This window comes from Scyliorhinus torazame, chromosome 13, assembly GCF_047496885.1.
Source record: "Scyliorhinus torazame isolate Kashiwa2021f chromosome 13, sScyTor2.1, whole genome shotgun sequence".
Taxonomy (NCBI): Eukaryota; Metazoa; Chordata; class Chondrichthyes; order Carcharhiniformes; family Scyliorhinidae; genus Scyliorhinus; species Scyliorhinus torazame.
In genome coordinates, this window is record NC_092719.1 from 107,025,939 (window position 1) to 107,042,930 (window position 16,992).

The 16,992-nt window shown below is 55.0% G+C and overlaps 1 protein-coding gene across 1 annotated transcript in view; it reads left to right on the forward strand.

Moving 5' to 3' along the window:
* Nucleotides 1–9,078: 9,078 nt before the first annotated feature.
* Nucleotides 9,079–16,992, forward strand: part of mst1 (macrophage stimulating 1) — a 261,194-nt gene continuing 253,280 nt past the window's right edge. The window contains exon 1 of the mRNA XM_072472033.1: nt 9,079–9,240. Coding sequence (XP_072328134.1) covers nt 9,189–9,240 — 52 coding nt within the window. The 5' untranslated portion in view covers nt 9,079–9,188. The remainder of the gene's footprint in view (nt 9,241–16,992) is intronic.

Here is a 16,992-nt window from a genome sequence, read left to right on the forward strand (position 1 = left end):
CCTCTTCTTCAATGGCCTTGGTGAGATCTTTTAACAGTTGTTCCCTCTGCTGCTAGAATTCACCTTTCATAAAGGCCCTCAAGTCAGCTTGCAGCTTTAAGCTTGCCCTTCCCCCGCCTGCATGCTGGAAGAGGCCCCTCTCTCCCCTGCAGTTACAGCCAAATCTTTTACTGTTTCTGCCGGGTCTGGTAACCAATAGACATACCATTCCTGGGGGACACTGTCAGGGGAATGTTGCAGTCTTCTTCCCACACCGGGAAATGTCAAACAAATGCCGTGGGGGCCCTGTAAAAGAGCCCAAAAGTCCATTCCAAGCGGGAGCTACCGAATATGCGACCGAGCTCTGCATAGACGCACCCGGAAGTCCCAGAGGGCTTTTTAACGCACACCGTGGAGCTGACCCATGGCGTGGGCTCCGTGACCCGGGATAGCACTCCTTGGTCCTGGGGATCTTACAGCTGCTGCTTGAGGCGGTCTTTGGGTGGTGCTGGGAATCTACGAGGTGCGTGAATGACCGGGGTGGCGTCCGGTTTGAGCCGTATTCTGTAAGTGTAGGGCAGTGTGCCCATACCCTCGAATGCCTCTTGGTTGTGGGCGAGGAGCGAGTGGAGCTGTGCCCTAAAGTCTGCACCCGGGAAGTCTGATGTGCCTTCTGGAGACAGAGCGTGGACCCGCTGAACGAGGTGGAGAACCTTGCACGCCTGTGCGCCTAGCAGGGAGTCCTTTGATGATCCAACTATCTCAAAGGACAGTGATGCTGTGTATGTATTGTGTGTCACCTGGAGCTGGCAGGATCCCATGGCCGGGATAACGTTCCCGTTGTAGTCGACCATCTTACAATGGGATGGCCGAATCGGTGGTCTGACCTTCAAGGCGTAGAAGGCTGACCATGCTATTAGGTTGGCGGAGGCACCAGTGTCTAAACGGAATGTGATTGGAGATCGGTTGACCGTTAGGGTGGCACACCATTCATCACCCGGGTTGACACTGTTCACTGGCAACGGCTGGTGGGTCCTGCTTGGGGACATCCGGTTCCTGTCAATGACCGCAACACGGAAGGCTTCCCGGTCGGCTGTATTACCGGTCTATATATCGTCAGGGTATGACTCGGTGTATGGCGGCTGAATGGTCCGCACGTCCCTGCGAGGCTGGCGGAATTGGGGAGCGTTGGCAGGTTGAGCTGCTCAACAGCAGGCAGCGTAGTGGCCCATCTTGCCACAGCGGAGGCATTGTCGGTTCTTTGCTGGACATTGCCGCTTTAAATGTGCGGATCTACAGTTGCCGCACGTCATGGCGTTCGTTGCGCCATCGCGCATTCGCAGTTCGGTCCTGCGTAGAGCACGCCTGCGCGTCACATCCCTCTGCGTCAACGTCTCTCTTGGCGCGTACAAGCGCGGGAGGCCGCGGAAAGCACGCGAAATGGCCGCCCTCGTCCGGGCCGCGCGCCGGGAGGAATTCGATCGCCTGGACCCGCTCGGCCACGTAGGACCCTTGCCTTGCCGATTCGGCCACGTAGGACCCCTGTCGCGCCGATTCGGCCGCCTGGAATTGGGAGTAGCGGCTGGTCGCGTTTTCATGGAGGACGCAGGCTTCGATGGCAGTGGCTAGGGTGAGGCTTTTAAGTTTGAGGAGCTGCTGGCGTAGGGTGCCCGAGGTGACCCCAAAAACGATCTGGTCCCAAATCATGGAATCGGCGGTGGCCTCGTAACCGCAGGACTGCGCGAGGATACGGAGGTGTGTCAGGAAAGATTGAAAAGGCTCATCCTTACCCTGCAGGCGCTGCTGGAAGAGGTACCTCTCGAAGCTCTCATTTACCTCGACGCTGAAGTGTTGCTCGAGTTTAAGAAGGACCGTCTTGTACTTCGTCACCTTCCGCGAACACCAGAGAGTTGTAGATGTGGATGGCGTGTTGCCCTGCTATGGAGAGGAGGAGGGCGATTTTCCTGGTGTCCGAAGCGTTCTCCCTTTCTGTGGCTTCTAGGAAGAGCTGGAAGCGCTGTTTAAACAGCTTCCAGTTGAAGCTGAGGTTTCCAGCGATTTGGAGCGGCTGCGGCGGGCTGATGGTGTCCATGGCGCAGGATGGCGGATCTCTGAAGATGTGTAGGTCGGTCTCACAGTTGCTGGGTTCCAATCCTGGTACTATGTCGTGTTGGGTGCTCTGCTATACAGACGAACCAACACGGTTGCGGATGGTACAACTCTGTTTTATTACTATCAATAACAACATCTGTAAACTTGTTACTGTGATTCGTTCATTACCCTTTAACCTGTGGTCCCAGCCCTAACACTATCTTGGAGAGGCACTCAGCACATGGTGTATGTCTGAGTGGCACGCTGTGAGCTCTGTGCCCTGAGCTGTCTCCTGCTGGAATGAGCGGGAAATGTGGTGTTCCCCGTTTTATAGTGTGTGTGCCCTTGCTTGTGATTGGCTGTGATGTTGCGTGTGTGTTGATTGGTCCGTTGATCTGTCCATCAGTGTGTGCGTGTGTTTGCACCATGAAGTTTATCTGAATATCATGACACCTTTGATGGACCAAAAGCTGTTGATTCATCTCTCCAGTCTTGGGACCCACTGGCACCTGTGCTTTGAGACTACCTGAAACCCACACACTTGTTCGTAACCATGGATGGGCACCCTCCTCAGTGCCCCATTCTGCACAATGCCCACTCAGTACTCACCCGTGTTGAGTGCAGAAGGTCATTGATACGTTTCCGGCACTGGATCCAGTTTCACTGGACAAGCTCTTGGCTGCTGATCTGTGCTGCCACCTATGTCCAGCCCTTCTTGGTAAGATGGGGTGGCCTCCTCCTACTGTCCTTTTGCAGCAGGATGTCCCTCCGTTCTCTGACTGCCTCCACCAGGATTCTGAGGCAGTTGTCTGGGAAACGGAGCACTTGCTGTTGCCGGAGATTCCCTCACGTCTGCTGTGGCCTCCTGAAGTGGCCATTCTGCAGCCACAGATTTATCTCTGTCCTGTGCACGCCACTTTTAAAGGTTGTGGTGGGCCGCCATTGGACACGGCGCCAGTCATGTGCCTACCCCTACCCTTCCGGTCAAACATATCCAGTGCAGAGTGCTTCACGTTGGCTGACACTTAAGTTGCAGCCAGCGTAATATTGTGAGTTTTTATTTGAGTTGGGAAGGACCGGGATGAGTGGCCACCTCTGGTTCCACCCACCAATAGCACATGCCAGACATTAAGATCTACCCCTGCAGCACTGTGCACAGTATTGATGTCCTTATTTAAGAAAAGATGTAAATGCATGAGAAGCCATTCAGAGGTTTACTAGGCTAATACCTGGAATTGACAGGTTGTCTAATGAGGAAAGGGTGGACAGGCCATGCTTGTATCTGCTGGAGTTTGGTTGGAAGATTAAGAGGCGATTTGATTGAAACATATAAGGTAATGAGGGGTATTGACAGGGTGGATGTGAAGAGGATGTTTCCTCTTGTGGGAGAATCTAGAACTAGGAGTCCCTGTTTAAAAATAAGAGGACGCTGATTGAAAATGGAAATGTGGCAATTTTCTTCTCTCAGAGGGTCTGAGTCTCTGGAACCTTCTTCCTCAAAAGGCAGTGGAAGCAGCATCTTTGAATATTTTGTAAGGCTGAGATGGACAGATTCTTGGGAAGTAAGGGGGTGAAAGGTTATCGGGGGTAGGCGAGATGCGTAGTGAGGTGACTACCAGGTCAACTATGGCCTCGTTAAATGGCAGAACGGGCTCGAGGGGCTGAATGACCAGCTCCTGCTCTTTGTTCATTTGTCACTGTGGTGAATGTATAATTACTGATAATTCACCAGCGCACTGTGTTATGTTATTAACCCTGTGGGCTCTACCTGTGGGCCATTGTGTGGCTTCACCCACAGGGGATATGTTGGGGCATGTATGGGCTCCGCCCATGGCTCCACCCCTTTAGATGAAGTACAAGAGCAGCTGACCTGCGGGGCCGCCTTCAGTATTGTACCGGTCACAGGCAGGCTCAGTTCTAAGCTGTTTACTTCTCCACGTGTCTTCGAGTGAATTGATGGTCGCATCAATTTAATCAGCTTAAAATACTACTATGGAATCAGCTCTCAAACCTGACAGACTGGAACTTTTTCACATTGGCTTCGATGCTTCAAGGCCTATCTCGCCACGCCGTCTACACCATCCGTCACTGATGAACAGAATCTGAGCCTCCTCCACGCACGGGTGAGCCATCGCATTTCTGTCCAGATCGACGAAGCCGCTTCCTATACAGAGGCCCTCGCACTACTCGAACGCCTCTATGTGCGGCCTGTGAACGAGGTCTACGCGCGACACGTCTTCACCACTTGCTGCCAGCGCCCCAGGGAGTCGCTAGATGATTACCTACGCGACCTCAAAGCCCTCGCGCGCAACTGTAACTACCAGGCCATTACGGCCACTCAGCACATGGAGCTCGGCGTCCGAGACGTTTACGTGGCGGGGGTCCGATCGAACTATGTGAGACAGCGCCTGCTCGAAAAAGGGGCCCAGGACCTGGACGACACGGTAAAACTGGCTACCTCTCTGGAGGTTGCTTTTCAGAGCCTTACTGCGTTCCCAGCCAACCACACGACCCCCTCGTGGGCCCCCGACCAGAGAATACCCCAGGCCAGTGCCGCGCGGCCGCCCGCCCATCATGGGGGGCTACCCTGCTACTTTTGCGGCCAGTCCCAACACCCCCAACAGCACTGCCCGGCCCGCAACGCAAACTGCAGCAGCTGCGGGTGAAAAGGACACTTCACCAAGGTCTGCCTGGCTATGTCTAAGAACTCGAACTCACAGGCCCGATCCACAGACTCACAGACCCGCAGACCCCGCAAGGTGGCAGTGTGTCTGCCGCCTCTGCCTCCGCACAACACGTGCGACTCATGGGGGCTGCCACCTTGGCCATCCTCCCCACGTGGCCGGCCACGTGCGATCCACGGGGGCTGCCATCTTGGACGCCATCCTCCTCACCGCCCGCCACGCTCGACCAATGGGGGCTGCCATCTGCTACGCCGCTCGACGCATACGACCTAAACGGATAGCCATCGCGGGGCCGCCCCAGCACCTCCCATCACACTGCTGGCTACCCACAACTCAGCGCGGTCACTCTGGACCAGTCGCGACCTAAGCACCTCCGGAGCTCCATGATGGCCGTCCGGGTTAACGGGTACGAGACACCTTGCCTTTTCTCCGGGAGCACAGAGAGCTTCATTCACCCGGACATGGGTCCTCGCTCCCAATATTCCTGGTGCAACAAACCATCTCCCTCGCCTCTGAGTCGCACTCGGTGCAAATCCAAGGGTGCACTACTGCAACCCCAGCGATACAGGGCGCTGAGCACGCTAATTTTCAACTATATGTGCTCCCAGACCTCTGCGCTCCTCTCCTTTTGGGACACGACTTCCAGTGCAACCTCAGGAGCCTAACTCTTAAGTTCAGGGGGCCCCTGCCCCCACTCACCATATGCAGCCTCGCGACTCTAAAAATCGACACCCCCCTCTCTTCGCAAACCTCACCGCCGATTGTAAGCTAATAGCCACCAGAAGCAGGCGGTATAGCATGCAGGACAGGACGTTCATTAGGCCCGAGGTCCAGCATCTCTTGCGGGAGGGGGTCATAGAGGCCAGCAATAGCCCCTGGAGAGCTGAGGTGGTGGTCGTCAAGACCGGGGAAAAGTTCCGGATGGTGGTTGATTACAGCCAGACCATTAACCGGTTTACGCAGCTCGATGCGTACCCCCTTCCCCGGATTGCAGACATGGTAAATCAGATCACGCACTACCGCGTGTTCTCCATGGTGGATCTGAAGTCTGCATACCACCAGCTCCCAATCCGCCCGGAGGATCGCCACTACACGGCGTTTGAGGCAGACGGCCGCCTTTTCCATTTCCTCCGGGTCCCCTTTGGCATCACAAACGGGGGGTTTTCCAACGAGCAATGGACCGAATGGTGGACCAGTACGGGCTGCGGGCCACATTTCCGTACTTGGACAATGTCACCATCTGCGGCCATGATCAGCAGGACCACGACGTCAACCTCCACCGATTTCTCCAAACCGCCCAAAAACTCAACCTCACCTACAACAAGGAGAAATGCGTTTTCCGCACAACCAGGCTAGCCATCCTCGGCTACGTCGTGGAAAACGGGGTCCTAGGGCCCGACCCTGACCGTATGCGCCCCCTCCTACAACTCCCTCTCCTTCACTGCCCCAAGGCCCTGAAGAGGTGCCTTGGATTTTTCTCCTACTATGCCCAGTGGGTCCCCCAGTATGCGGACAAAGCTCACCCACTATTTAAGGCCATGTCCGGACATCGCTAAAGCTGCGATGCGCGCAGTGAACGAATCCGTCCCCTTCCAGGTGGAGAGCGACGCCTCAGAGGTCGCTCTCGCCGCCACCCTCAACCAAGCAGGCAGACCGGTAGCGTTCTTTTCCCGCACCCTCACCACCTCTGAAATGCAACACTCCTCGGTCGAAAAAGAAGCCCAAGCCATCGTGGAAGCCGTGCAGCACTGGAGGCACTACCCCGCTGGTAGGAGGTTTACCCTCATCACCAACCAACGATCGGTTGCCTTCATGTTTGACAATACGCAGCGGGGCAAGATCAAGAATGATAAGACCGTGAGGTGGAGGATCGAACTCTCCACCTATAATTACGATATAGTATATCGTCCTGGGAGGCTCAACGAGCCCCCAGATGCCCTGTCCCGCGGCACATGCGCCAGTGCGCAAGGTGACCGACTATGGGCCATCCACGATGACCTCTGCCACCCGGGGGTCACCCGGCTCGCCCATTACAACAAGGCCCGCAACCTGTCCTACTCCACCGAGGAGGTCAGAGCTATAACCAGAGACTGCCAAATCTGTGCGGAGTGTAAACCGCACTTCTATCGACCAGATAAGGCCCACCTGGTAAAGGCATCCCGGCCCTTTGAACGCCTCAGTATCGATTTCAAAGGGCCCCTCCCCTCCAATAACCGCAACATGTACTTCCTTAACATCATAGATGAGTTCTCCCGTTTCCAGTTTGCCAACCCCTGCCCAATATGACCACCCCACTGCCATTAAAGCCCTGCATAGTGCCTTCACCCTGTTTGGTTTCCCCAGTTATGTCCACAGCGACAGGGGCTCGTCGTTCATGAGCGACGAACTGCGTCAGTACCTGCTCAGTAAGGGCATCGCCTCGAGCAGGACGACCAGTTATAACCCCAGGGGAAACGGGCAGGTGGAGAGGGAGAACGCGACAGTCTGGAAGACCGTCCTACTGACCCTACGGTCCAGGAATCTCCCAGTTTCTCACTGGCAGATCCTCCCCGATGCGCACCACTCTATTAGGTCCCTCCTTTGCACGGCCACAAACCAGACTCCTCATGACCTTTTGTTTGTTTTCCCTAGGGGAGCTACCTCAGGGGCCTCGCTTCCGCCCTGGCTGATGCCACCGGGTCCAGTCCTCCTCCGAAAACATGTTCGGACCCATAAGACCGACCCCCTGATAGAGAGGGTCCAGCTCCTGCACGCCAACCCACACTATGCGTACGTCAAACACCCCGATGGCCGGCAAGATACCGTCTCCCTCCGGGACCTGGCGCCCGCAGGCTCCACCACCGCTACCACTACTGCATCCCCCACACTATGTCCCGTCTAACCTCACATGTTCAGCGACCCCACCCCTATATGGTTCCCACGCTCCCTCCCACCCGCCGCACCGGTCCACAGGAATGAATCTCCGGAAGAGCCGCTCCCGGAGTCCACGCCTGTGCCCGCTCCGGACCCACTTCCACAGCCACCCGAAGCGGCTGCAACACCAGTGCTTCGGTGGTCGCAACGTACGATCCGGGCACCGAATCGACTGAATCTATGAGCCCGTCACCCCCGCCGGACTTCATTTTTTAATCAGGGGGTGAATGTGGTGAATGTATAATTACTGATAATTCACCAGCGCACTGTGTTATGTTATTAACCCTGTGGGCTCCACCTATGGGCCATTGTGTGGCTTCACCCACAGGGGGATATATTGGGGCATGTACGGGTTCTGCCCATGGCTCCACCCCTTTAGAGGAAGTATAAGAGCAGCTGACCTGCGGGACCGCCTTCAGTGTTGTACCGGTTGCAGACAGGCTCAGTTCTAAGCTGATTAAAACCACGGTTTACTTCTCCACGTGTCTTCGAGTGAATTGATGGTCACATCAGTTACAACATTTATTGCTCTTCCCTAATTGCTCTTAGAGAGGTAGTGGTGAGTCCCCACTGCAACTGATTGGGCTCGCTGGTACGTTTCAGAGGGCTGTTAAGATTCTCCTAATTGAGATGGGTCTGTAGTCAAGTAGAGGCCCGATCGGGTAAGGATGGCAGATTTCCTTCCTAGCTTTTTGTTTCCTGGTTTACTTATTTTAATTTAAATTTGTTAATTGCTCTGGTGGAACTTGAACTCCTGACCCGAGACCAGGGGCGAGATTCTCTGTCCCACCAGCCCCGTGTTTCTCGACGTGCACCATTCGGTGACGGCAGGATTCTATCTTCCCGCTGCTTGTCAATGTGATTTCCCATTGACGCCACCCCATGCTGGCGGGAAACCCACGGGCGGGGGTGCGCTGCCAGCAGGAAAAGAGAATCCCGACAACAGGAGAATTCCAGCCCAGACCTCTGGATTCCTGTCCAGTAATGTGATCGTTACGCTGCTGTACCCCACAGGTCCAGTCTCCTCGCAGTGGTGGGGATTGGTGGTTGTTGAATGGGGATAAATGCAAGAAGTTAATGTAGTCTATTTATGTTGAACACTGTTATAACCCCCACGAGGACCACGGAGAAACCATTGTTTATCGCCACGTAGGACCCGTGGAGTACGACTTCCCCGATAGGGGTTGGAGGCCACCCAGCTGGAACCTGTAACAGGCTTACATAACAGCCGGCCCAAAGCAGGGCCTGGTGTGGTTCGTTCTCCCAGTAAGGACGGGGCTGGGAGCGAGTTAATGCTTTGTGCAGAATACTGTATATAGTTAAATAAACCTCCGTTCTACTACTGCTAGCTTCCTCAAGTTACTAAAAACACCTACTGCCCAGGAGGTTAATAAGTGAACCAAACACAAACATTGGCAGAATGCTGCAACGAGATTGTGAAAAGGGTCATGCATTGAGCCCAGAGCAATCAGCAGAATATTAACCCGGCAGCAACATCAATGACCCTTACGGCTGTACAAAATGAAGTCTCTCCATATCCTGCTCTTCCTTTTCAGCAGCAAGATTGTGGTTGGTAAGTTCAATAAAAGCGATTGCTCTCAACTGGGAGATGGATTTGCCGTGCACTACAGAGTTGTGGGATAATGATGTCTCTCACATTGCTGCGTTGAGTTAAATTATCTCTTCAGACTCTGACTATTAGCCAATGTCCCGTGGAAGAGTTGACAGTAAATTGTATTGCATGAGGTTCCATGATCAGTGCTTCGCAGTGTAAAATTTACTGTCTGGAGTTACCCCTATCCAGACAAGGCTGTATCTGGACAGGGGGGGTATACAGATAGGGCTGTATCTGGACAGGGGGGTATACAGAGAGGGCTGTATCCGGACAGGGGGGTAGACAGAGAGAGCTGTATCCGGACAGGGGGGTATCCATACAAGGCTGTATCCGGACAGGGGGGTATCCAGACAAGGCTGTATCTGGACAGGGGGGGTATCCAGACAAGGCTGTATCTGGACAGGGGGGTATCCAGACAAGGCTGTATCCGGACAGGGGGGGTATCCAGACAAGGCTGTATCCGGACAGGGGGGTATCCAGACAAGGCTGTATCTGGACAGGGGGGTATCCAGACAAGGCTGTATCTGGACAGGGGGGTATCCAGACAAGGCTGTATCTGGACAGGGGGGGTATCCAGACAAGGCTGTATCCGGACAGGGGGGTATCCAGACAAGGCTGTATCTGGACAGGGGGGTATCCAGACAAGGCTGCATCCGGACAGGGGGGTATCCAGACAAGGCTGTATCCGTACAGGGGGGTTATCCAGATAGGGCTGTATCTGGACAGGGGGGGTATCCAGACAAGGCTGTATCTGGACAGGGGGGGTATCCAGACAAGGCTGTATCTGGACAGGGGGGGTATACAGATAGGGCTGTATCCGGACAGGGGGGTATACAGAGAGGGCTGTATCCGGACGGGGGTATACCAGAGAGGGCTGTATCCGGACAGGGGGGTAGACAGAGAGAGCTGTATCCGGACAGGGAGGTATCCATACAAGGCTGTATCCGGACAGGGGGGTATCCAGACAAGGCTGTATCCGGACAGGGGGGTATCCAGACAAGGCTGTATCCGGACAGGGGGGTATCCAGACAAGGCTGTATCTGGACAGGGGGGGTATCCAGACAAGGCTGTATCCGGACAGGGGGGTATCCAGACAAGGCTGTATCTGGACAGGGGGGTATCCAGACAAGGCTGTATCTGGACAGGGGGGGTATCCAGACAAGGCTGTATCCGGACAGGGGGGTATCCAGACAAGGCTGTATCTGGACAGGGGGGGTATCCAGACAAGGCTGTATCCGGACAGGGGGGTATCCAGACAAGGCTGTATCCGGACAGGGGGGTATCCAGACAAGGCTGTATCTGGACAGGGGGGTATCCAGACAAGGCTGTATCTGGACAGGGGGGGTATCCAGACAAGGCTGTATCTGGACAGGGGGTTATCCAGACAAGGCTGTATCTGGACAGGGGGGGTATCCAGACAAGGCTGTATCTGGACAGGGGGGTATCCAGACAAGGCTGTATCTGGACAGGGGGGTATCCAGACAAGGCTGTATCTGGACAGGGGGGGTATCCAGACAAGGCTGTATCCGGACAGGGGGGTATCCAGACAAGGCTTTATCCGTACAGGGGGGTTATCCAGATAGGGCTGTATCTGGACAGGGGGGGTATCCAGACAAGGCTGTATCTGGACAGGGGGGGTATCCAGACAAGGCTGTATCTGGACAGGGGGGTATCCAGACAAGGCTGTATCCGGACAGGGGGGTATCCAGACAAGGCTGTATCCGGACAGGGGGGTATCCAGACAAGGCTGTATCTGGACAGGGGGGTATCCAGACAAGGCTGTATCTGGACAGGGGGGGTATCCAGACAAGGCTGTATCTGGACAGGGGGGTATCCAGACAAGGCTGTATCTGGACAGGGGGGGTATCCAGACAAGGCTGTATCTGGACAGGGGGGGTATCCAGACAAGGCTGTATCTGAACAGGGGGGTATCCAGACAAGGCTGTATCTGGACAGGGGGGTATCCAGACAAGGCTGTATCTGGACAGGGGGGGTATCCAGACAAGGCTGTATCCGGACAGGGGGGTATCCAGACAAGGCTTTATCCGTACAGGGGGGTTATCCAGATAGGGCTGTATCTGGACAGGGGGGGTATCCAGACAAGGCTGTATCTGGACAGGGGGGGTATCCAGACAAGGCTGTATCTGGACAGGGGGGTATCCAGACAAGGCTGTATCCGGACAGGGGGGTATCCAGACAAGGCTGTATCTGGACAGGGGGGGTATCCAGACAAGGCTGTATCCGGACAGGGGGGTATCCAGACAAGGCTGTATCTGGACAGGGGGGGTATCCAGACAAGGCTGTATCCGGACAGGGGGGTATCCAGACAAGGCTGTATCTGGACAGGGGGGTATCCAGACAAGGCTGTATCTGGACAGGGGGGGTATCCAGACAAGGCTGTATCTGGACAGGGGGGTATCCAGACAAGGCTGTATCTGGACAGGGGGGGTATCCAGACAAGGCTGTATCTGGACAGGGGGGGTATCCAGACAAGGCTGTATCCGTACAGGGGGGGTATCCAGACAAGTCTGTATCCGGACAGGGGGGTATCCAGACAAGGCTGTATCTGGACAGGGGGGTATCCAGACAAGGCTGTATCTGGACAGGGGGGTATCCAGACAAGGCTGTATCCGGACAGGGGGGTATCCAGACAAGGCTGTATCCGTACAGGGGGGTTATCCAGATAGGGCTGTATCTGGACAGGGGGGGTATCCAGATAAGGCTGTATCCGGACAGGGGGGTATCCAGACAAGGCTGTATCTGGACAGGGGGGTATCCAGACAAGGCTGTATCTGGACAGGGGGGTATCCAGACAAGGCTGTATCTGGACAGGGGGGTATCCAGACAAGGCTGTATCCGGACAGGGGGGTATCCAGACAAGGCTGTATCTGGACAGGGGGGTATCCAGACAAGGCTGTATCTGGACAGGGGGGTATCCAGACAAGGCTGTATCTGGACAGGGGGGTATCCAGACAAGGCTGTATCCGGACAGGGGGGTATCCAGACAAGGCTGTATCTGGACAGGGGGGGTATCCAGACAAGGCTGTATCCGGACAGGGGGGTATCCAGACAAGGCTGTATCTGGACAGGGGGGTATCCAGACAAGGCTGTATCTGGACAGGGGGGGTATCCAGACAAGGCTGTATCCGGACAGGGGGGTATCCAGACAAGGCTGTATCTGGACAGGGGGGTATCCAGACAAGGCTGTATCTGGACAGGGGGGGTATCCAGACAAGTCTGTATCCGGACAGGGGGGTATCCAGACAAGGCTGTATCTGGACAGGGGGGTATCCAGACAAGGCTGTATCTGGACAGGGGGGGTATCCAGACAAGGCTGTATCCGGACAGGGGGGTATCCAGACAAGGCTGTATCCGTACAGGGGGGTTATCCAGATAGGGCTGTATCTGGACAGGGGGGGTATCCAGACAAGGCTTTATCCGTACAGGGGGTATACAGGCAAGGCTGTATCCGGACAGGGGGTATACAGGCAAGGCTGTATCCAGACACGGCTATATCCGGACAAGGCTGTATCCGGACATGGCTGTATCTGGACAGGGCTCTATCTGGACAGGGCTGTATCCGGACAGGGCTCTATCTGGACAGGGCTGTATCTGGACAGGGCTCTATCTGGACAGGGCTGTATCCGGACAGGGCTCTATCTGGACAGCGTTGTATGCGGACAGGGCTCTATCTGTACAGGGCTGTATCTGGACAGCGTTGTTATGCGGACAGGGCTCTATCTGGACAGGGCTGTATCTGGACAGCGTTGTATGCGGACAGGGCTCTATCTTGACAGGGCTCTATCTGGACAGGGCTGTATCTGGACAGGGCTGTATCTGGACAGGGCTGTATCTGGACAGGGCAGTATCTGGACAGGGCTGTATCCGGACAGGGCTCTATCTGGACAGGGCTGTATCCGGACAGGGCTCTATCTGGACAGCGCTGTATCTGGACAGGGCTCTATCTGGACAGGGCTGTACCCGGACAGGGCTCTATCTGGACAGCGTTGTATGCGGACAGGGCTCTATCTGGACAGGGCTGTATCTGGACAGCGTTGTATGCGGACAGGGCTCTATCTTGACAGGGCTCTATCTGGACAGGGCTGTATCTGGACAGGGCTGTATCTGGACAGCGTTGTATGCGGACAGGGCTCTATCTTGACAGGGCTCTATCTGGACAGGGCTGTATCTGGACAGCGTTGTATGCGGACAGGGCTCTATCTGGACAGGGCTGTATCTGGACAGGGCTGTATCTGGACAGGGCTGTATCCGGACATGGCTGTATCCGGACATGGCTGTGTCCGGACAGGTCTGTATCCGGACATGGCTGTATCCGGACAGGGCTGTTTCTGGACAGGGCTGTATCTGGACAGGGCTGTATCTGGACAGGGCTGTTTCTGGACAGGGCTGTATCTGGACAGGGCTGTTTCTGGACAGGGCTGTATCTGGACAGGGCTGTATCTGGACAGGGCTGTATCCGGACAGGGCTGTTTCTGGACAGGGCTGTATCTGGACAGGGCTGTATCTGGACAGGGCTGTATCCGGACATGGCTGTATCCAGACATGGCTGTATCCGGACAGGGCTGTTTCTGGACAGGGCTGTATCTGGACAGGGCTGTATCTGGACAGGGCTGTATCCGGACATGGCTGTATCCGGACATGGCTGTGTCCGGACATGGCTGTGTCCGGACAGGTCTGTATCCGGACATGGCTGTATCCGGACAGGGCTGTTTCTGGACAGGGCTGTATCCGGACATGGCTATATCCGGACATGGCTGTATCTGGACAGGGTGACATTATGACAGGCCAAGACCTACCGTCCACATCACTGACAGATCTGACCTCTTGTTTCCCTAGTTACGGGTTATTAACCAGTCAGGGTGGGGTTCTGAACGGGCCCCCAATATCATGCGGGAGCCATTAGTTGAACTGTAGAAGCTGCTGGTAATGCTGCACATCAAGATGGGTGGGCAGCACAGTGGTTAATGCCACAGTCTCACAGCGCCAGGGACCTGGGTTCAATTCCAGCCTTGTGTGACTGTGTGGAGTTTGCATGTTCTCCTCGTGTCAGTGTGGGTTTCCTCTGGGTTCTCCGGTTTTCTCCCGCAGTCCAAAGAAGTGCAGGTTAGGTGGATTGGCTAAACTTCCCTTTAGTGTCCAAAAGGTTAAGCGGGGTTACAGTGCCTGAGAAGGGTGTTCCTTTGGAGGGTTGGTGCAGACGTGATGGGAAAAATGGCATTCTTCAGCACTCTAGTGATTCTATGAATCTATGATTGAAGGGACAGATGAGACCCTCAGATTATTAAGAGCTGTAGTCTTCAGTAGAGACTGGACCTTTGAAGAAGGGTGTTTGGGGTCCGTATGGAAGGAAGGTTGTCCTCCTCCAGTTTATAACATTGGGACCAGATGCTCCCCTGGCCTGTTGGTATTTTGCAATCGGGCTATCCTGGGCAATTAGTTATGGTCAGGTGGAGGGAAGAGATCTGGGGCGAAATTCTCCCCCAACGGCGGGATGTCCGCCGACTGGTGCCAAAGACGGCGCCAATCAGACGGGCATCGCGCCGGCCCAAAGATGCCGCATCTTTGGCGGCCTAGCCCCAACATTGAGGGGCTAGGCCGACGCCGGAGGGACTTCCGCCCCGCCAGCTGGTGGAAATGGCGTTTGTTGCCCCGCCAGCTGGCGCGGAAATGCGGCGCATGCGCGGGAGCGTCAGCGGCTGCTGTCAGTTTCCCGGCACATGCGCGGGAGCGTCAGCGGCCGCTGTCAGTTTCCCGCGCATGCGCAGTGGGGAGAGTCTCTTCCGCCTCCGCCATGGTGGAGGCCATGGCGGAGGCGGAAGGGAAAGAGTGCCCCCACGGCACAGGCCCGCCCGCGGATCGGTGGGCCCCGATCGCGGGCCAGGCCACCGTGGGGGCACCCCCCGGGGTCAGATCGCCCCGCGCCCCCCCCCCCAGGACCCCGGAGCCCGCCCACGCCGCCTGGTCCCGCCGGTAAATACCAGGTTTGATTTACGCCGGCGGGACAGGCAATTTCTGGGCGGGACTTCGGCCCACCTGGGCCGGAGAATCCAGCGGGGGGTCCCGCCAACCAGCGCGGCCCGATTCCCGCCCCCGCCCAATCTCCGGTACCGGAGACTTCGGCAGGGGCGGGGGCGGGATTCACGGCGGCCAACGGCCATTCTCCGACCCGGCGGGGGGTCAGAGAATGACGCCCCTGTTCCTCCACCAAACTTTTATGTGTGGTAGATGGGGGAAAGGGGAGAGGGAAGAAATTTGACCCTGGAGTGAAGGCAGTGGCAGATTTTGTCATCTTTGCAGCTGTTTCCTATTTGGTTTGAGATAATAGTGAATGGAGGAAACTCCAGCCCACACTGAGTGCTACACTGCTGTTGCTGCTGTGGTTTACTATGCCTGACTGTTTAAGCTCAAAGTCTATCTGGTATTTAGGTCCATCTTCAGGTCATTGAAAGTTTAAAGGTCTACCCATTGGCACCTGTTTGTAAATTTCTGGTGTGAAATGACTGGCAGTGTCAATCGGGTTGAAAGGGAGCCATGGACACTGCCAGGAATCCGGCTGGGTGGTGCCAGTGGAAATCTCCTTAATCAACAACAAACTGCATTTATGTAGTGCCTCAATTGTAGCGAAATGTGCCAAAGCACTTCACAGGAGCATAATCAAATAACATTTGCAGTTGAACTGGACAAAGAGACATGACAACATTAAAGTGAGCAAAAGCTTGGTAAAAGAGGTAAGTTTTAACGTGTGTCATATTTTGAGTCTCCAATGCACCAACATAACTGTATATTTAGGTCATAGCTATAGCTGAATGGTGGCACTCTCCCGGTCAGATTGTTGTGGGGTGAAGGGAATTGGGCACACAATCTTGGCCAGCAGTGTGGTGCAGTCGTGAGAGAGATTACCCTCTCGGGTCGATGCAAAAGATCCCACTGAAAGAAGAGAAGGGATGATTCCCCCAGTCTCTTGGTCGATGTTTATCCCTCAACAAACACCATTAAGTTTGCTGTGTACAAATTGCTGACCGGTTCTCTATGTTGCAGCTGTAAGACAGGATGGTGCTGTCAACCCAAAAAGATGCCCTCCTACCACACTAATGACTAACGTGGATATAATATAATATAATAGACTAACAGCCCTGGTCTGGCACAAAGCAAGTAATCCATACAGGAACCCATTGTGCCGCTGTAAGTGGGAATTACCATTGAAGGCACCCTAAGCCATCGGGAAACCTGCAGGGGGGGGTGAAGGGAGTGAAGTGCTTGTCATATGAGGAGCGCTGAGGACTCTGGGTCTATTTCCACTAGTAGGAGAAACTAGAACATGAGGGCACAGCCTCAGACTGAAGGGATAATCTTTTAAAACAGAAATGAGGAGGAATTTCTTCAGCCAGTGTTGGTCAATCTGCCGCAGAAGGCTGTGGAAGCCAAGTCACTGAGTGTCTTTAAGATTAATAAGGGGATCGGGGTTATGGGGAGAAGGCAGGAGAATGGGGATGAGAAGCATATCAGCCATGATCGAATGGCAGAGCAGACTCGATGGGCTGAATGGCCTAATTCTACTTCTATATCTTATGGGACCAGAAAATCCCACTGCCAGCGGACGGGCGGAGATTTCTGGCAAATATTTATTTCCTATAAAGACTATAAAGATAGAGACTGTAAATTTTTCTCTATCCTTCTCTTTATTGTCTG